General features: G+C 38.0%; 1 protein-coding gene across 6 annotated transcripts in view; it reads left to right on the top strand.

The window, feature by feature from the left end:
* Positions 1-22,334, top strand: part of Zeb2 (zinc finger E-box binding homeobox 2) — a 132,222-nt gene that overhangs the window by 104,096 nt on the left and 5,792 nt on the right. For 4 of the 6 annotated variants that reach the window (XM_021658570.2, XM_060390119.1, XM_060390115.1 and 1 more), the window contains 6 exons: positions 5,773-5,874; positions 8,889-9,077; positions 9,773-9,987; positions 12,587-12,695; positions 13,593-15,562; positions 16,998-17,178. In XM_021658570.2, the coding sequence (XP_021514245.1) occupies positions 5,773-5,874; positions 8,889-9,077; positions 9,773-9,987; positions 12,587-12,695; positions 13,593-15,562; positions 16,998-17,178 (2,766 nt within the window). The remainder of the gene's footprint in view (positions 1-5,772; positions 5,875-8,888; positions 9,078-9,772; positions 9,988-12,586; positions 12,696-13,592; positions 15,563-16,997; positions 17,179-22,334) is intronic. The other 2 variants (XM_060390117.1, XM_060390116.1) reach the window with 1 other exon arrangement.

The raw sequence follows: 22,334 nt of genomic DNA, 5'->3' as shown, positions 1-22,334 counted from the left end.
CCTATAGTTTCACTTTCCTCTGATGATATTTCACAGAATCCAAACAGTAGAGTCTAAGCTAAATACTATGGAATCAGATCAGGGGTTTATACCTGCTACGTTAATAACAGTTCAGTCCAGGTGTACAGGTCAGGTGCCCTTGTAGCAAATGGACTCTCAGGAATGATCCTGGCCTATATTGGAAATCTCATCCGAGGCAACAATACAGTAAGTAGTCTGACTTCTCTGGGTAGGGTAAGGCCTGCAAGCAACAGGCTCCACAAAGCATGGATTCCATCCATTGAGCCATTCTCATAGAAGAAAGAGGGAATCTTAGAGCAAGAAAGGTTTTTATGTCTTTATTTTCTTCATGGCTTGATAGCCTCAACTTCCCCTTATTTCTCTTACATGGGATTTGAATTAAGAGTTTGAAATTTGCTAGCTCTTTTACAAGGATGGAGGCCATACAAGTTTGAACATCAGGTATCTCCCAGCAGGAGCTGAGAGGCTTTGAAGTGTTAGCAGTCATGCAGGGGCAGAGAATTCAGTTCATACTTAAGAGCCCCACAAGGACACACACTAATCTGCTAGTGTGCTACTGTGAAGCAAGTCATTTTCTTCTAGTTTCGCTAAGTCACATTTTCAGGGTTGGAGAGTTTTTGTCATTCAGTCAGACATCTGTCATAGAAACAATCAGTTACATATATATATGTACATATACATATATACATATGTGTACATATATACATATATGAACACATACACTTATATATGTATATGTGTATATATGTGTGTGTATACGTATGTGTGTGTATATGTGTATATATATATATATGTATATATATGAAAACTTCCTAATTTTTTATCAATGATCAAAAAATGTGAGAAAAACAGAATGAGCACAGGATGGACAGGAGTTGTCAGGGATAGACCATGATAGGTGTGCACCTGGAAGAGCATCTTCACTTCCTGGCTCATGAATGTTGGGGTTTCACGAGCTTTGTCTGCGATTAGGAGCAGCCATCTCCACTTCGCAGCAAGAGTTCCCATAAGAAATGACGAGCACGCCTGGCTTCTTGCATGGCTCCTTCATTCAGCCAACAAATATTTAATAAGCACTGTGTTGTCATGTGATGCTGCCTGTGGTTTCCAAGCACTTCCAAAATATTTTTTTCTTTATCAGTGTGTATGGCTCTCCCATAATCCATGTTATTCTGACTTTTTAATTGAAAAGAATACAGAATAATCTCTCTAGACTTACCTAGGAGGTAGATAACATATTGATAGTGGCAATTAATTATTTCAAAGTATGTATTGCTATGACTTTAAGGATGCCCAAGAACATGCTGGCTCATTTCACAGGTGAGAAAATTAAGAGCCAAACACAAAATAAGCAGATCAAATGGGGAGTCCCAGGCTCTGAGTTTAATCACACGGTCCATACCTCTAGAAGCTCACATATGTGGCAGAGAAAGGTTCAGTGTGCTGTGATATACTCAGTGATTCACATTTGCAGATTCCATCCAGCAAGCAAACGAGAGGGCTGCAAACTCAGACTGAAGTGGTCAGGGGCTTGCCTGATGCGAAGTCATTCCATGATATCACTCAAAAGCATGCTGTGTGTGCTATATGAGACAGAAGAGAGAGTCCTTCTTGCAGGGGTTCTTAATTTAGACAAGATTTCCTTCAAGGCTTGTTAAAACACAGATGGTTAACTCTGGAGTAGACCTTGAGAACTTGCATTTCAAATAAGTTCCCAGGTATATTGACACTAATATGCAAACCATACCTTGAAAACCAGTGAGTATCCAGAGCAAACACTAAATGTTTTATGGCTTTCTGTGAAAAAAAAAAAAAAGTATGAACTGCTGAGCAAAATTACCTTCCTAAAATACAGCAACACTAATCCCAGATTGTTAGATTACATAGTTAAGGGAAAGATGAACACATATTGTTTAACTGGGGAATTAAAAGTCAATACACTGCATCATTTTGTGCTGTTGCACCGCAAAGTCATTCAAAGGTTACTGTGAGTCTCTGGATCTTAATATTCACAATCCTCTCATATAAAATCAAACTTTAAAATTAGCCTGCATCCCTGACTGGGCTACTTCCTGCTGTGGAGGGAAATATTTGATCTTGTAGACTGCTACAAATTCCCACCTCCTATTCATTCTTCATCTTTCTCTTCTAAAGCTTTTAGCAAGAATCTCACATTTTTTGGTATTTGAACATGCTTCCCCAGAGAAGGCTAGATAAGAGCAGGGGTGGAGAGACCACCAAGATGCCTAATTCTCAGCAAAAGAAGAAACTTCTCTGTGGCTCTTTACGACCCTCCCCTGGCTTTATACATGCCTCTGTACCAGTCGGAGGCTCTGAGGAGCTGCTGTGTGGCCACACGATGAGGAAAAAAAAACCATCCCCATCCCTTCCAGCTTTTAGATATCTGGTGCCAATATATGTATGCTGATATTTATTTATTGGTCAACTTTATACAAAGTAGTTGTAAGAATTCAGCTACCTTTGCATACACTTTCTTAAGCCCCCTCAAAATCTATGCAAAATTAAATATAAGTTTATGTCTTCTTTTTATGTCATCTATTAGGACTAAAGAAATTGTTTGCCACATGGGTGGAGAAGACAGTTACATACATGACTTCTGCTTCTGTCCCCTTTGCTTTGACATGTGGCAATGTGGATAGAAGCTAGATTTCCCGAAAGAATTACTTATTCATTCTGATGACTGCCAAAATGGCTTAACAATAATATTCAAATGTATCTTTTCAGTTGTTCTTTTTTTAAATTTATTTTAATGTGCATTGGTGTTCTGCCTCCATGTCTGTTTGAGGGTGCCTGATCCTCTGAAACTGGAGTTACAGACAGTTGTGAGCTTCCACGTGGTTGCTGGGAACTGAACTCAAGTCCTCTGGAAGGACAGGCTTTGCTCTTAACCGCTGAGCCATCTCTCCAGTTCCGTCTCAGTTTTTAATGAAAGCTGAAAACATGCCACATGTTAGACCAATAGCAACAGAGCAGTTGCCTTCTTGTTCTACATGCGGGAAATAAGTGGCAAAAGAAAACAAGAAAAACGGAATCAGCATCAGGGTCACGTTATAAACTCAATGACCTGTAAAGTATAAGTAAAGACCACTTTTAGTCTCTCATTGAGAACGAATTCTAAGCAACTTAATTATGGGAACTGATGGATTCCTGAACCAGTCCATGCTTCTTTTTCACTTAGAGGTCTGCTAACACTGCTTGTTTTTAGGCAATTGCTTTAAAAGTCAGTTTAGACCAACATTCATTATCTACCTTAAAAAAAAATCAATATTTTCCCAAGATAATCTTAAAAGTATTTATGAAAGTATTATTAATAAGTATGACTAGTAAGGCTGACTAACATATTTAAAAGAAAAGAGAGACTTTGCTGACTTGAAAGGATCTAGGAATTTATCTACCAATATTAAAATACATATAGCCATGAGGAAACATTTTTAATTAACATTCTCTTTTTGGATGGAGAAAAGTTTAACTAACCTTAGGGAAGGTTGAGATATTTGCACGATATTAGGGTAAATTTTAGGACTAAATGCAAAATCCCCGGAGAAGCTATGGGAAGAAATTACTTGAGGTTTCTTGTGAATTTTTTGTTATGGTTTGATGATAAATACCATGCAAATATCCTCTGTCAGTGTGTTTTGGCAGTCCTTCCAAGGCAGCCAGGGAGTGAGGAGGATTATAGAAAGAACAAAAAATGAGGCTGATTTTATACTAGAAAAATACAGCAGGGAATTCAGTGACTTCTTAGCAAGTTCTCCCCCTCATTCCTGTGTCCACTACGCAGTATTATAAAATCTCTGTAAAAACAGAAATACAAACTTCCAAATACGATCAAGATTCCGTCCTTGCCAACAGGAGGAACCAGATACACCCCATCACTTGCTCCAGTACTGTGAGCAAGTGGGGTTTTAGTGTTCAGGGACTGGAACATGACATAGTTCAAAGTAGGTTTCTGGGGTGACGTAAAGTAAGGAGGGGGACAGTACAGTCATTGGGAGATGTAGCACAGCCTCAGAACATGCAGCTGGATACGTGGCCACAGGACGGCCATCTTGTCTCTGCTTCTTGCTCTCTAGTCATGAACCTTCCTTTCCTGAATGGAAAGCATCAGGCCCTTCATTATGCATCTCACCTCTGCAGTTATTTCGTAGGGGACAAGCCATGATGTTAATTTTGGAACGAAGTCCTGAAACCATAGGGAAGGGATCCATGGGCTTTAATTTTATCTCTTAGCCTCTTCTTAACAAATGATTGGGCTTGTTTCAAGTGCAGATAAACAATTCGGAAAATGAGAGCAGGATCATACTGTAAACAGCTTTTGTCAGCATTGTAAGATTTGGTGGTGTGGGGATGAAGAGCTGTGTCTAGGAAAAGGAAAATTGTAATGAAAAACAAGAAGCTACATTTTTTTTTTCATGGTGGATATGCTGGCTCTTTTAAGTTTGGATGCTAGCTCATTTTAAGTGGCTATGGATAGATGATCAATAGCAGATCCGCCCCACATATACTAGGGAAAGTTCTAAGGAAGTCAATACACTTAAATGATTAAATGACATATACTTCATGAAGCCCCTCACTGAGGCCATGTCTAACTCCTGCAAGCATTTATGAATCCCACGTAATACTTTGTCACATTGTCTTATAATTACCTAAATTGAGTTGAGCAAAACTCTTAATCATTAGCTCAGCTATCAGGTATCTTCTTTCATATTTTGTTTTGTTTTAATAGTGTAAAGGCACATCATTTTTCACATTCATTTCACAAATGTTTCTTTAAAACCACTAGTTTCTTGGCGAGATACTCAGTGTTCAAGATCCCGTAGATTACCAAAGATGATCCTTAAATAGAATATGTGATTTGAAGTCCTTTTGTCTCCACCCCACTTCATATAGAAATCTAGCATGACAAAATTTGATCTAGCAATCAAATTCCCTTTCCAAACACCAGAAGTGTATCTAGATGTAGTTTAGTTTGCCTCTCCAGAAAAATCAGAATTTTTCTCCCTTTTAAGCCCAAAGACTATTAATGCAAATCCAATTGAATTTGCATTTGATTACATTTCTGATGGAAACATTCATATGCAAATGAAAATTCATGCAAAGATAGCCAGATAATTCAAATAGTTGCTGAAATATCAAGATAAAATTAGGATATTAAATGTACATCCGTCCACTTTTACTGGGTTACACTAAGGTCATCAAGTGGGACAATATTCTGAAAAGCCTCAAATAAATTTTGTTTTTAAATACTCAAATAGGCATGTGTTCAAAAGGGATCTGTAACTTTACTATGAATTGTCATAGTATGGAAACAGATGTCAACCACTATTAAAGTTAGTCATATTGTTTTAAAAATTCACCTTAACTAGATGAGGTGGCAATGCCTTAATCCCAGCATTCTGTAGGCAGAAGCAGGTGGATCTCTGAGTTCAAGGCCAACCTGGTCTATAGAGTGAGTTCCAGGACAGCCAAGGCAACACAGAGAAACCCTGTCACAGGAAAACAAACAAACAAAGAAACAAAAAACAAACAAACAAATCAAATAAAAGGATTCATTTAAAAATTGACCCTTCTTCTATCATAAAAAGCAAAAAGTAATTCTTGTTAAGACTACTTTAATGAGCCAAAAAAAATGTACAAATATAGTTTGTGTAAACTGGAGGTTTCCACATACTCCCTAGGGACCCAGTGGGACAAGTTCAGTGACATTATCATTACCCTCCCCCCCACCAGCATTATCCTTTGGAAGCACCTATGGCCTTGTGAATGGAACAGCAGAGCGTTTAAGTGATGCCTATCAAATCCAAGGAGGAACAGATATAAGCAAAGTTCAAGGTAAATCTGTTTATCTACTACCTTACATTCCAAACTCATTTTTAAAGGGAACACAAACCTTGGAATCAGGCAGCTGTTCTTGTTAAAATTAGCAGAATTTGGAGTGAGAAAAGGAAAAGACTTGAGGTCACAGCCCACAGAATTGTTAGCACCCACTTTGGTGGTCCATAAAATAGAATTCTCCTTATTTTTCTTTTGCTCAGTCTTATGTTTATCCATGACTTCAACCTTTTTTAGGATTCTAGTGTTTCCTGCTTTGGCAAATATCAGTACCCATTTATTGGATTGAAAAGTCTAAAGATAAAGAAGATAGTTCAGCATGTCACTTGGGCCAGCTGGATCTTTCCCCAAGTCTTAGAGACTTTACTATGGAAATCTCTCTCAGTTCCAGCCACTTTTCTTCGCCTCTGCCACCACTTCCTTAATCTTTGTCTCTTGAGTGACTTAAGAGACAGCCTAACCCCACCTTCCCCTCCTCCAACTCTTTGAGGAGAACCTACTCTTTCTCCTATTCCTGTCATATGCTAGCCAGAGTCATCATTACAAAGTATAAGTGTTATCATTCCCTGCAACTGTCCTCCTTGCTTAATATCCTTTAATACCTTCTCTTTGGTCCTAGAATAAAAATGAAAGTCCTTAGTAGGATACTGCCTCCTGCATGTTCCCATTTCTGCTGCCTCTGCTCACCAACATCCTACAGTTTTGTTTGTTTTTTTTTCCCCTTTCACTCTGTACTCCAAATTAATTATTGAGATGTCCATGCTCCTTCTAGCCACCTATACATACACATGTTCCATGCTCCAGCTTGGAGAGTAAGTTAATTTCAAACTTCTGCTGTTAAGGCTTTTCTGATCTTTTAGACACCATTGGGTGCCTGTGTTATCATACGACTACTTTTGGCCATGATATCCAATCAAGTTTGAAGCAATTTTTGAGATGGTGTCATTTGGATTATTCTTTTTTCTTTTCTCCCTTTCTTTTCCTTTTCTTTCTTCCTTCCTTCCTTCCTTCCTTCCTTCCTTCCTTCCTTCCTTCCTTCCTTTCTTTCTTTCTTTCTTTCTTTCTTTCTTTCTTTTATTTCTTTTTTTGTAGCTTCCTGAAGGGCAAGGTTAGCTCTGTTCTTTGCATAGGAGAATAAGACTTGCTTGTTAAGGCTTTCAACCAATACATGTCGAACAAATGGGAGATTCTATTTTTTAGTCTTCTCATCTAAAATCCACAAGTTTATAATAATGTGAATAAAAAGAAAAAGAAAATTGACTAACTTGTTTGAACATCGTCACATCACAACTTGCCAAGGTTTCATAGAGCAAACACTGAAATGTTTCTTGTAGCAAAGAAAGTATGGTGAAAGATCTAGCGGAAACAGAGGGAACTGCTTTCAAACCATGGAATCAGGAGTCTGCCATGCCTTGTGCCAGCAAAGCACTTTCCCCAGCAACCGTAAAGAATAACCAACAGCTACTCTTCCAGCTCTACATTATGCATAATCTTTTATTTGGGATGTGTAAGCCACAACTAATTTCAGGGATGTATCTAGAGATTTTAAGTATACCATGTCTTGTGACACAAATCGCTGAAGTTGGTTCACAACTATTATTTCATAAAAATAAAATAATAGCTTCAGAAACTGAAATCATGCTGCAGTTTTATCAGTGTATCTGTGTCTTGATTAATTTTTTTCACTTTTATCAGTTGTGAGCTTAATTTTATTTCCTTTGACTATACAATGTTGAACAAAAATTAAAATCATGTTGAGAGAGAATGCTTTATTCTGTGACTTTTTAGCAAAATCACTCTATTGTATTTGTAGAGATGTCTGTGCTTTCACATTTGTTTCAGAATATATATGCTACAGGTTCAGGAATCCCAGCCCATTGACCACTCAGACAACAGACTCAACTCAGCAAAGGTTTATTGAATGCTAAACAGAAACTAACCAGTCAGGGCCATAATCTGGACTCAGGGAGCCAGACTATGACTTTGGTCTGCTCCTAAGGCAGGTGTTTTATAATACAAAAAAAAAAAAAGAAAAAAGAAAAAACAAAAACAAAAACTGTAACCAGGAAATAACTATGTAACAAGACTGTAACTAGGTGCAGGAAAAAAAAAACCTCAACTAGATAAGAACCAGGTAACAAAAATGCAACCAGGTATCCAGGTATAGGAAGCGACATTACATCATTTTAACTATGCCAGACAAAGTGTTTCTAACTGACCTTTAATTTGATTGGTTCTGCAGTTGGGGAAGTTCACAATGTCCAGGTACCAAAGTATACAAAGTTTGAGAAATGAAACCATAGAGACCTAATCAAAATGGGGACTTGGAGGAAAAATGGCTTCTGATATGCTAAAAGCTACAGTAGTTAACAGAGGAACCATAGTTATGCTAAGAAATAAAGTAGATCTCAACAGAGGGGCTATAGAATTTAAGCGAGTTATAACATATAGACCTAACTATTTCTCATATTCAAAGAAGAGCATAATAAAAGCTTATATTTAGCAGCAGATGGATCTGTGAATAGGAATGTGAAGTTTAGTATGTCTTCAGAACATTAAATTTTTTTTAGTCAAAACACTTTGAGGCCTTGGGGCTGGAGAGGCCTAAGCTGTCTGCTGACCTTCTCAGAGTAGATCTTCAAAGTTCCCTATCACTAAGAGCTAAATTTAGTTTTCTTAAGAGAAAAGGAAGTTTCATATAAAACATTAAAGTATCTGCTTAGGGATTTTAGTTCCACTTAAAACATTTTAATAAATACATTTTAAATTTTCTTTCATTTTTTACGTGAATTATCCAGGTGAACATTCTAAGAACAAATATACCTACTTAAGCAAAGTAAGCTCTTTTGGGTGTATTATAGAAATAACCATTTAATCACTATTTGGTCATCTTCCTTTAGGACAAACAAATGAGTTACTTTAAGCCTTACTAGTAACCAGTCAACCTTGTTACTAACAATGATATAGGGAAAAAAGGCCCTGCAAAGACATTTCTCTTCTGCTTATGATTTTAGTTAAGAATGCAAATTGCACATCAGACTTCGAGGAATACTTTGCCAAAAGAAAACTGGAGGAACGAGATGGCCATGCAGTCAGCATTGAAGAGTACCTTCAGCGAAGTGACACGGCCATTATTTACCCAGAAGCCCCTGAGGAGCTGTCTCGCCTTGGCACGCCAGAGGCCAATGGGCAAGAAGAAAATGGTAAGGCTGTAATTCATTTTTAGCCACTAGACTGACCTCTGCAGCTGTTACAATTACAAATGCACTACATGCCTGGGTGTTTACCTTAAAATTTGAAGAACAGCTGCAGAGGCATGGAATTTCATGAGCAAAGATTAGAACTGTAATTTTAGGGTATTGTGAAATTTTTTTTGTCAGCAAATTTGTGTCATTTGTACATCCAATACAGAATAAGAACAATTACAGCCCATTTCTAAGAGATAAAAATATCTAAATTTATTCCTATCTTTCAGAGATATTTTACTTTTGAGGAAAAAAAAAAGTTTAAAGACCACTGACCCTCACCTTTTGTTCCCTGACACCTGAAAAACCTCCTTCCCTCCTGTAAATTCCTGAGTAACACGTGAGTCTAGGACTCAGAGGGACTGTCAGTCACCCAAAGGGAATTTCTTTATTTATCAGCTGTTTCAATCCCCCTCCCCACAAATAAGCCCAAGTAATTAATTAATTTTCGAGCTCAGTGTGAGCTGATTCGGACAAGCCTGCTCTGGGTGTGCAAGGGGCCTGGTGGCGAGGAGGCCGGCCTCAATGATGGCGCTCGGCTGGAGCAGATTGCAATGATTCCTGTCATAGCAGCCCGGGCAGCCAGCCCATTAGCTGCCATTGATTTACTGACCTTTTGGCCCGCTCCTCTCCCTCTCGCCTCTCGGCTACAGACCTGCCACCTGGAACTCCAGATGCTTTTGCCCAACTGCTGACCTGTCCCTACTGCGACCGCGGCTACAAGCGCTTGACATCGCTGAAGGAGCACATCAAGTACCGCCACGAGAAGAATGAAGAGAACTTTTCCTGCCCTCTTTGTAGCTACACGTTCGCCTACCGCACCCAGCTCGAGCGGCATATGGTGACGCACAAGCCAGGGACAGATCAGGTGGGGGTTGGTTCTAAGTGATTTCTTTCTATAATAACCCCTTAGAGAAACGATATTGCTTTGATTGGCAATCATTATTAATTTTTCATGGCATTTTGAAGATGCAGATCTTTTAATGGTAATAGCTTTAATTGAGGTCTAAATGATTTTTTGATGGTCTCTTCTAATATGATTTAATAGTCTTATGTTCACGATCGAATGAGTGTGTTAATTTCTAATTTAGAAATTTTATTTGCACTTTAACTTGACTTTAGTTTCATTTTTATGTTCCACAAAAAGTGAATGAAATTGTAGCATTTTAATTATACATTATTAAACATCTCAGCAATTTTAATTCCATTTTTCACCTAGTTTTGCTTAGGCATTTTTTTTTTCATATAGGACCTAATGCATAGTAAAATAAGTGTGTATTTCTTTCTTTTGCCATGAGCTACTTTCAAATTACTTAGAATACTTTTACAAGCTTACTAATTTATGAAATCTAGTTATTTTTAGGAAGATAAAAAGGCATATAGGTTATATGCATAGATACATAATGAATTAGAAAATGACAAATGATAAAAAACATTGCTTATAATTAAGATAATCCCACCTCAATATACTTGCTTGTAGTGAAATGCCAAAGGTGTTCTGTCTCTTTTGGCTTACCTACTTTAAAAACAAGAATTCTGTCTTGGAAAAGTGAGGATAGGGTCTTAAATCCTTGAAATGCCTGAGTAGGATTGATTCACATCATCTCTTAAATGTTTTAGCAAACCTGCACTTTCTGTCCTCCTGGGAGAATTGACTCTGCAAATTGATATTATGATGTGTTGGGTTGTCACAGTAATGGCGTTTCATAAGTCACAATAACTGGTACTGTAGTATAGAAATGCTCTAAATAAACTTTGATATTATATGTTTTTAAATGGTTAAATATGTCATTCTATATAAAACTCCAATTTGTCCTCATAGCTTTATTGTCTTTTGAATAAGGAAAAGAAGGTGCAAACGCAGTTAAGCAAGGACAGAAAAATTGTGCTACGAATTTTTACTATTTAAGGCTCTATATCACATTGTCACACCATTTGTTTCTGATTGGACTTGTTACTTGAATGTTTTCCAAAGATCAGCTATAAGTAATATGTTTGTGTAGTTACACTTTTGTAACAGTTTATCTTCTCGTGCTTCTATGCACAAAAAAAAAAGTCTAGGAAAAAAATGCCTAGATATTTATCTGGTATAACTGCTTTAAATTTCACATGCAGACGTGTGACTGCGTTGGCGCATTATGAATGGTAGCTCTGGTGTTGAAAAGTCCCCTCATTTGCTCATGGCATTTACAATTAGTAAATTAAAATGATTGTATCATATTAACAGTGGCACAACTAAAGTTTATAGTAGTCCTCTGAGGGCTGTGGGGGAGACAAAGCAGCTGTTGCTGTTTGTTTATGCAACTCAGCAACATATGAGCGCTGGTCCCTCAATGGCGCTCGGCGGGTTGGGCTCCGCTTGATCTTTGAAGGTTGCTGCTGTTTGAACAAACCTCCCTGTGTCCCATGTAACACCATCTGTCTCACTAGGAATGTGGGAAGATTCAGCACACCCTAGCAGTTGTCATACCGTTTCTGTGCTGTCTTTTTGCAAAAGGCTTTTGTGTCACTGCTGCAGAAAAAGGCTGACCTCCTACCTTGAGCATCCAAAGTGGATGACTGTATTTTTTTTCTCTCTCTCTAGAATCCCAAGTCACACTGCTTCCCCCCCTTGTTCAAAAAGGTCAGCTGTGTTTGATTGTATCTGTGCTGCTTCTAACTTGTCTTTTTAGCAAACTTTTTTTTTTTTCCTTTCGGTACTTGCACACTACTAAAAAGGAAAATGAAAAGTCGTTGAAGTCCTTCCTACTGACTTGTGATAAAACTGCTCAAGCAGCTATAACCCAAGATGTTGTCTCTTATTTGATAATGAATCAAATCTGATAGACAGCACCTAAGAAAAGCAGAGTTGACATGCCCAGTAGCACCGTGAGCAGAATATTTAAACAGGCATACCAAATATTTATAGGCAAAGGGTTTTTTCCTCTTTTATTGGAAGAATTTTTTTTCTTTTGGGCACTTCTTTACATTTCATTTTGATGTAGTGTAAGATATGTTTTTACCCAGATACAGAAAATCTGATGAAAAATATTTTAAGTGTGAGTTAAAAAAAAAAACAAACAAAACTTTATACTTTTCAGGAAACTATTTTTTTTCTCTCAAAGATAGCAATATTCTAAAAGGAAACCTTTAGGTTTTAGATCCCACCCTAAACAAAAAGAGCCATGAACATCTCTATAATTATACTTTCTCATCTCACGGGTCAAAGAAATGTTTTGGGAAAGAAGATGGCAGGTCTAATTGTGAAGCAAGTGTCAGATGTGTATGTGACACACTTAGAAAAAAAGTTCCCGTTTTATTACCAGCATTATCACTTTTATTGCCACTCTGAAAGACTGGAGCAGATAAATAAGCATGCGCTCAGACCTTTCAGCCTGGCTGAAAAACAGGCCTTAAAAAGACTCCTAAGCAACCTCTTTTGTGCCTCCTCCTGAACGAAAGTGACGGCCGTCTTTCTCCTTTTGCAGCACCAAATGCTAACCCAAGGGGCAGGTAACCGCAAGTTCAAATGCACAGAGTGTGGCAAGGCCTTCAAGTACAAGCACCACCTGAAAGAACACCTCAGAATTCACAGTGGTGAGTAGCAGGGACCTCGAAATGTGCTGGCGTTCTTTCCGGTTAGAGAAGGTTGTGAGGACTCTTTAAATGGACACAGTCCTGGGTGTGGCGTTTTGGATTTACCCATTTATTTCATAAGCTCTACATGCTTTGGAGAGTCTTATGATACTGTCAACCTCTTTCTTCCAATTCACAAGGGCTTTGGATTTTTTTTTTTGGGGGGGGGAGGTTGGTTGTTGTTGTTTTTTTCCTTGCCAAATCTGAAACTGTGTATTTTTGACCTGGAGATATTTGGGCATCAATTTTAGAAATATATTCATTTTTTGATACCTAAATTTATACAAGAAAAAGTAAGAGAAAATTGGACAAGAGCTTGTGTATGATAAACATTTCCTGACTACTGATGGCTGTACATCATAAACCCACATCCTACCACTGAGATTTCTGCTTTATACATAGTTTGATAGCTCTGCCAAGCATTTTATTACCAAATTGGATGCTATTCAAAGAACTAGTTGAATTGGTAGAATCAATGGAATCTCCACAGAGTTGATTAAAGCCATGGCTCCACTTCCCTTTAAATGCCGTGACATCTTTATTGTGCTATTGACCACACATTAATCTGACACTCTGTTTAAATAGGAGGCTGCCGATGGCCTGACAAGATTTGGGATCTTAGCTAAAAAGGCATAGATAGCCTTTACCTTCCACAGCTTACATCTTGAATTATGTCCACCCAGGGTAGATAAAACCCAGAAATAGTTATGGTCACATAACTCTGACTCAAGCATCTAGAATGTAGGGTCCACCCCACTGAATTCATTTCATTTGGTTCCACAGATTCTTGTCTTGACAGGCAACTTTACTTGTTACCTAACCAAAGAAGTCTAACGCTAATTTTAATTATCATTTTAGGTGAAAAACCTTATGAATGCCCAAACTGCAAGAAACGCTTCTCCCATTCTGGTTCCTACAGTTCACACATCAGCAGCAAGAAATGTATTGGTTTAATCTCAGTAAATGGCCGAATGAGAAACAATATCAAGACGGGTTCTTCCCCTAATTCTGTTTCTTCTTCTCCTACTAACTCAGCCATTACTCAATTAAGGAACAAGTTGGAAAATGGAAAACCACTTAGCATGTCTGAGCAGACAGGCTTACTTAAGATTAAAACAGAACCACTAGACTTCAATGACTATAAAGTTCTTATGGCAACACATGGGTTTAGTGGCACCAGCCCCTTTATGAACGGAGGGCTGGGAGCCACCAGCCCTTTAGGTGTGCACCCATCTGCTCAGAGTCCAATGCAGCACTTAGGTGTAGGGATGGAAGCCCCTTTACTTGGATTTCCCACTATGAATAGTAACTTGAGTGAGGTACAAAAGGTTCTACAGATTGTGGACAATACGGTTTCTAGGCAAAAGATGGACTGCAAGACTGAAGACATTTCAAAGTTGAAAGGTTATCACATGAAGGATCCGTGCTCTCAGCCGGAAGAACAAGGAGTTACTTCTCCTAATATTCCTCCTGTCGGTCTTCCAGTAGTGAGTCATAATGGTGCCACTAAAAGTATTATTGACTATACCTTAGAAAAGGTCAATGAAGCCAAAGCTTGCCTCCAGAGCTTGACTACTGACTCAAGGAGACAGATCACTAACATAAAGAAAGAGAAGCTGCGTACTTTGATAGATTTGGTCACTGATGATAAGATGATTGAGAACCACAGCATAGCCACTCCATTTTCATGCCAGTTCTGTAAAGAAAGCTTCCCAGGCCCTATTCCCCTGCATCAGCATGAACGCTACCTGTGTAAAATGAATGAAGAGATCAAGGCAGTCCTGCAACCTCATGAAAACATAGTCCCCAACAAAGCTGGAGTTTTTGTTGATAATAAAGCCCTCCTCTTGTCATCTGTACTTTCTGAGAAAGGACTGACAAGCCCCATTAACCCATACAAGGACCACATGTCTGTACTCAAAGCATACTATGCTATGAACATGGAGCCCAACTCTGACGAACTGCTGAAAATCTCCATTGCTGTGGGGCTTCCTCAGGAATTTGTGAAGGAATGGTTTGAGCAAAGGAAAGTCTACCAGTACTCAAATTCCAGGTCGCCATCACTGGAAAGGACCTCCAAGCCGCTAGCTCCCAACAGTAACCCCCCAACAAAAGACTCTTTATTACCCAGGTCTCCTGTGAAACCCATGGACTCCATAACATCACCATCTATAGCAGAACTCCACAACAGTGTTACGAGTTGTGACCCTCCTCTCAGGCTAACAAAACCTTCCCATTTCACCAATATTAAAGCAGTTGATAAACTGGACCACTCAAGGAGTAATACTCCTTCTCCTTTAAACCTTTCCTCCACATCTTCAAAAAACTCCCACAGTAGCTCGTACACTCCAAATAGCTTCTCTTCTGAGGAGCTGCAGGCTGAGCCTTTGGACCTGTCATTACCAAAACAAATGAGAGAACCCAAAAGTATTATAGCCACAAAGAACAAAACAAAATCTACTAGCATAAATTTAGACCACAACAGTGTTTCTTCATCATCTGAAAATTCAGATGAACCTCTGAATTTGACTTTTATCAAGAAGGAGTTTTCAAATTCCAATAATCTGGACAACAAAAGCACTAACCCTGTGTTCGGCATGAACCCGTTCAGTGCCAAGCCTTTATACACAGCTCTTCCACCTCAGAGCGCATTTCCCCCTGCCACTTTCATGCCACCAGTCCAGACCAGCATCCCCGGGCTGCGACCATACCCAGGGCTGGATCAGATGAGCTTCCTACCACATATGGCCTATACCTACCCAACGGGAGCAGCTACCTTTGCTGATATGCAGCAAAGGAGGAAATACCAGCGGAAACAAGGATTTCAGGTAATGAGATGTCTTTTTGTTCTGAAGAAAGTAGATGAAAAATATGGTCTAGCATGTATGATAGAGCTGTGATGCTAGCAGCTGTGATTGTCAGCCTGCCCAGTACCAAAAACAAACAAACAAAAACCTAAATGATTTACAAGGTGAAGGAAAACACTCAGTGATGGGGAGGGGGGTCAGAAATTGGAAAGTTTTAAATCATGCACCTAACCCTGAGTTAGCTAGAAAGCCAGTGGCTAAAACGATAAGTTTATTAGGAAGCTAAGGCAAGAAAATCGTTGGTTTAAGGTTAGGAAACATAGCAGGACCCTGTCTCCAAAACAAACAAACAAAAAACAAAATAAAGAATTCTTTCAAGAGTTATGCATCGATGCTAAGAGTTAGCAGGTTTACCTACAAGCTTGAAACTGAAGTGTGTAATAGCCACATGCTTTGGAAGATGGATATGGCTTGAAGAAATTACATATTTAAATTTTAATATGTATTTTGTTTTATAGAGAATCATTCATTGCGAAGAGTATTTTTAAAGACTATTTTACATGTTACACAGGAACGTCTTGCCTAATCTTCAAATTATCAGATAATTAATAGGCGGTAGAATACGGAAGCAGGCATTGTTTTAGCATTATTTTGTATAATCCCTGTTTGCAAAATCGGGGCCTGAGGTGGTGGTGCAGGGCTGCAGCAGCTGCCCAGTATCCCAGTGTACAACACATCTGCCCTCTCTGTAAATGCATTTCAGCCTATTTAATCTTCTCTAGTATTAATTAGTGCAAATACAGTCTAAGAAAACTAAACTGTGGACTAGCAAATGGAAATGTATGTTATCATGCAAGTTTGCACTCCTTTGGACCAAGACAAAATAAATATCAAGAAATTTAATAATTTACTGATCCACATTCATTATTGCTTAATGCTGAAGGCTGTTTTAACATAGATAGAACATTGATAAAAAGTGTTATTAATATTCCCTATTTCAAATTAGAAAATTAAATATAAAAGTATAGCTTAGGGCTTTTAGTTAGTAGACATACATTTAAATAGATTGTATAATAATAATATTTTGTACCTAAATAAAAAATTCAATTAAAATGAGGTTTCTACAGCTACCAATCATTTCTGAAGTAAACTACACTAGAAAACACAGCAATTCTGATATTTGATGTTCACTCATGGATTTTTTTCCCTGGTATTAAAAAAGTGGACAATTTAAGAAATCTTTGTATTTCCCACCTTTGTCAGAGAAGGTTTATATTTTCTGTTAAAATCTGAAACTTTATCTATTGTTTGGAAAAAAAAAACCTTAAAAAACATTAGTTATAAGATAGATTGACATGTAGCAATTTTGAGGCTCGCCAGTTGTCAGCCTGTACACAGTTGTTTGGGGGAAATACAAAAAGAAGAGGCCATGTTGAACTATGTGATTATGTCACAGGGAGAATTGCTTGATGGCGCACAAGACTACATGTCAGGCCTCGATGACATGACGGACTCCGACTCCTGTCTGTCTCGAAAGAAGATAAAGAAGACAGAAAGTGGCATGTATGCATGTGACTTATGTGACAAGACATTCCAGAAAAGCAGTTCCCTTCTGCGACATAAATACGAACACACAGGTATGAGCGACTTTGACTAGCTAGCTAGAGCTCTCCGGCCTGCTGTACGTTTCATAATATTTAATGAGTACACTTGTGCGACATAAGATGTAGCATATGCTGATCCCTTCCACAAGAAAGAAGTAATGCGTTTGCATAACTCAGTAGGACTTCTGTGTTGCCTGTTTATTGGATCATTCATGTGTTTATGAGTGTGCTTGTCTTCCTAACTTTCAAGTTACCTGTAAAACAAATTTACATATCATGTCAAAGGAAAACTTAAATGCCCAGGGTAATGAAGTGGCGTGACAAGAGCTAATTATTGAAAGTATCTTTAAGTTCTTAAGCTGTGGTAAATTTATATATGTGTAAAAACTTATAATAAATCTAATCAATGATATATTAATGTGCTCATCCAAACATCAAGTAAGCGGTGGTTTGGGGTCACTTCGTTTGGTTTTTATAAATTGGGCACTTTCGAATCAAGTATAAATGTTACTTCCGTAAAAAAGGCAAGAGACCAAATAAGCTGCTGAATCCTGTAACTGAAAGACCAAAACAATATTTCCAATTCCTGTGTTGTCTAAATCACTAACGGTTACGAGGAGCTGACAAGATGGCAGCCTTGGTGCTTTCGATGACTAGCAACAGTGTGTTACTTTTTCTTAAAATTGCCATCATGTAAAAAAATATTTCCACAATCCAAGATCAGATCTGCAGCTCTATGGTAGGGTTTCCATCTGTGTTCCCTCTCTCCTCCCCATCTTTCTGCCCTAACCAAGGAAACCTAACCTCATCCTGTCCCTTAACCCTTTCCAAGTCTTCTCCATGAGAAATCTGGCAAGCTGTATTAGTCCTGGGTGAGGGGAAAAGTATAGTTACATTCAAGTATTGGAAAAGGAAGATGAAGGGATAAAGTGTAGGAAAACCTCTTAGCTTAACCAAGGGCAAGAATTAGCATCAGTGAATGTGGAGGAGGGGAGTAGAGATGGGGCAAAAGAGAAAAGGAGGTGTTAAATCTTAACTACCTGCAAAGAGGGCACACATTCTTGTATTGAAAGATAGCTTTTCCAAATTTTTCCAGATTCCTCACTGGTCATGTGTCGGATGTAACACATGTGACCAGAACCAAGCTGAGCCCTGGGGGAAAGTGGTACATGCTGGACCACTAATGCTCAGGGCACTCTGCGAAGAGAACCAAGGTTGTAACCAAGGTTACCAGGTTACAACCTGGTCCAAGGTTACAACCAAGGACCAGGTTGCTCCTGGTCCAACCAGTTCAGCTCCTTTTTCTCCAGCCATCATATCTGTGGTTATTATTTTAAAAGGTCAATTAACGATACTTTTAAAACATCCCAAACTGAATAGCAAATCTACACAGATTTTATACGTAAAGTATATATTTGAAACATCAGATTTTGCCTACACTGTTCATTTATTATACTTTAATAATGAGTCTTACTTAAGTATATACAGAGTAAAGAATATTTTCATGCCTAAATTTACTTTAATTTTAATCAACCTCAAATATATTTTGTATTTCATTATTCAGCTACAATAGGCACATCAATGAAGGCATCTTTCCCTCTCTGATTGGTCTTATTATATGACCATATGCAAACTCTATCATTTACTACATGGTGAGTGTAAAACTTTTATTTTAGTGAGGGCTCTCATACATATTGACATCCAGTCAGTATATTTATCTCTTATAAATTAGCTGGTCCATAAACTTCATAGGTGTTGAGCTAGTTGAGAGACCCAAAAGTTGACAAACACAAATGTATGTATATTTAATTTTTAAAAGAGCACATTATTTTAAAAGTAAAGTATTCTGGTCCTTTAACATGAGAGATCTGCTACCTAGAAACATTGCCTAGCAACAGGATGTTAACTGTCCAATGGGTTCTCTAAACTGGTAATCAGCCGTCCTCCTGCTGGCATCCCAGCATGTCAAGTTTCCAGTATGTTAACTTTTTGGTCTCTTGACCAAACATCTCATGACATTACTACTGTCATTGTATTAGCTTCCATCCAAGCAAAATTATTCATGAAATTTGTCAGTATGATGTATGTGTAAATTTAGCTTACTTTCTTCAAACTGGGCCCAGTGAGCCTTTTGTTTATATCAGTATCTATTAATATTTAAATGAATTAATATGAATATTATAAGAGAGAACTGTCTTGACTCTAAGGCTGGGCAATGAAGATGAATTGTCATTTGATTATTATATGTTGATTATAAATGTGTCATTGATAAAGTATGTTTGTTATCTGTCTATAGAATTGTTTAAATTAAGAAGAAAATTAGTGTCTATTAATTTTTGGGATTTTGTGCTCTTTTGCCTCAATCTACTTTAAATTATTTCCTGGGCAGATACCCAAATCATACTGCTTAATTCTCTTACCAATGGCTTATTGCTTGCTCGTTTGCGTGGTTTTGGGGGGGGTGGGAGGTACCCTGGATAGTACAGAGAAGGAAACACTATGTAACTGTTATCTTCAGTTGAAATTATTGTCATGAACAATGACTGAAATAAACGATCTGAATCTCCTGGTAGGCACTGTCAAGGACTCATTTGTGCCCCACCACAGTTTTCATCTGACAGCTACTGAGCGCGTTCTTTGCTGAGACATTGGGATAGGTGCTTTCAAGCCACCTTATTTAGAAAAGAAACGAAGATATCTCTAACTCTGAGTAGACAGAGTCTAAATTTCAATTAAATTTTTTATCAACTTTGTTCCAAAGTTAGATGGCAATTTTTCATGCCATAAATCTTCTGTTTATTAACTTTAGCTTTCATTCTCGCCGTCAGATGAGTCATGAACCTAGATAACAGTGGAAAAAAAAATACCCCCAAATGTTTTGATTCATTTAATAGCAATTTGGATATTTTTTTTAAATCTTGTTCATATATAAATTTGATTCTAGGACATTTTGATTTGAGTCAGGTAAACTAATCAAACAAATTAAAATGAAATAAATTTCCAAGTTAACTCTTGTTTTAAGTTGAACTTATTAAATACTTGTTAGTGAATGTTCTCAAGATTAGTAGATTATTTAGAGCAAGGTAAGTGACAAAACTCTCAGCCACTCACTGCTTTTGTCCTTCACATGACATCACTGTTGAGTACTTTATCCGTGCAGGTTGTCAGTGTATGATACAGAATTAATGTGGTCCTATTACAAGCACAGTGCCTATTAGCAAATGAATTATTTGAAAGTTGGCTGTCTGTCCTCATAGAATCCATCTCCCAAGCACTCTAAAAGAGTGCATGGAAATTTGTATTGGAGAATGGTTGCTTTCTGTCCAGATGCTGCTCTAACTCTACTGTTTTGGAAAATAAAAAAAGGCCTTATTGGCTCAAAGATCATTCAAGATGTTTTGTATATTCTTTCCATGAAGTGACCCAACTTTGATCCTGAGCTGATGAGACAATAATATCAAAATGACATCATGAAACAGCTTTGTTCATGCCCATTTTAACAATTAAAGCAACAAGAAAATTTTCATGTGTAATTTATCTCTATTTAGATTTATTTCTTGCATGTACACTATTCCATGATGCATGCATCTTTCTTAGAATTTAAATAATGGGTGAACATGTATTTATGGACAAGAGCTAACTGATAAGCTAATTGGCTGCTCACTTCGAAATCCTTGTACTAAACACTTTATAAATCCTGTCTCCATTATTCTATCTATGGCCAGCCAGTATTCAGGCTAAGTCCCCAAATGACTTTCCTTTATCTACAAAGACCCTGATCGTGGACACAGTTGACATTCCTGAGAGTGGACGTACTGACCACAGCCTGTCCTAAAAGGTGGATTTCAACGAAAATCCAGAGCTCACTATTCTTACTGAGCACTGTACCATTTTTCCCCATAGAATAATTGCTATGAAGGTGTCCCTGTAACGTTGTCACTTTAACTATATCGTACAATCAAGAAAGACCAAAACATTTCGTGAGAGGTTAAACTATATATATATATATGTTCCTAAGTTTTTCTCAAATACATTCCTGCTTTCTGTTGTTACCTCTCCAGATGAAATAGTATTGTATATCTCCAGATTCCTACCACTGCACCAGAATACTCTCATCCAGTTTGCCTCATAGAAAACATCTTTCCCCAAATTTAAAGAATGTTTCATATATGCCTTAAGTTACACTTGGTTATCTTTGGGCTACTAGCTGCCTTGAAGTAGATGAATATAATTCTGTCTGCATTTCCCAAATACTGAGCACCAACAAATTACTTTTAATTATTATCTTCTGGGTAGCAAAACAAAACAAACAAACAAAGCTTCTTCCTCCTTAAATGGTGTGCCTACCATATCACTCATCACTAACTTTATATCGAATGTTCCAGTAAAATGAAGAGCATCAGCGAAATGACATATGACTGTCTATGGCATGTTCTAAGTAGTGGCATGCCCTGGAGGCATTCGATAACATTATTAAAGATATTTGATTACTAATTGGGATTGTGTATCACCATATAACTGAATACCTCAAGTGTGGAGAACGGGCCCCTAATCTTATAACATGACACTTAGCGAATATAAATGGGGTTGCCCCTGCTAATGCCGCTGTTTTAATTTAATTTGCGGAAACAAGAGTTCGTAGTGGGAAGGAGAAGCACCTAGCTTCACGTATGTTACGATGGCGCATCATGCTCTGCGCCACACGCTTAACTCTGGAGCATCAGGCTGACAATTTTTTTTTTTTTTTTGTCAGTTCTATTTTGGAAATAAAGTTTTTAAGTATGACAGCTACGGAAGGTGTTGAAGGCGTTCCAGTGCTATTTGTGGCCTGGAATCAACCAGATGTGTTTAGGCTTGGCAGTGGTTTCGAGTTCCAAACACTGGTTAGAAACTGCCTGGAATGCGAGAGGAGGTACAACGTTCTCTAGTCAAAGAGTATTTTCACACTCAACAAGTGGCTGGCATCTCATGGAAAACTCTAGAGGGAAAATACTATTTGGAGCTAGTTCAGACCCTCATGAGATACATCTTCCTAGTCTGTATTTCAGATCGTTTCTTCTCAAAGTGTTATTCTTAGGATCCGATGACTGATAAGACACTCTTGCCATCTTCTTGCCTCTACTCCGTTCTTTTCTAACTTGGCAGTTTGCTTCTTTGTTTAAGACTAAGGCCCACTTTCAAAAGCTGCT

This window comes from Meriones unguiculatus, chromosome 8 (assembly GCF_030254825.1).
Source record: "Meriones unguiculatus strain TT.TT164.6M chromosome 8, Bangor_MerUng_6.1, whole genome shotgun sequence".
Lineage (NCBI taxonomy): Eukaryota > Metazoa > Chordata > Mammalia > Rodentia > Muridae > Meriones > Meriones unguiculatus.
Note: the sequence above shows the minus strand (reverse complement) of the source record. Positions and strands in the feature narration are given on the sequence as shown.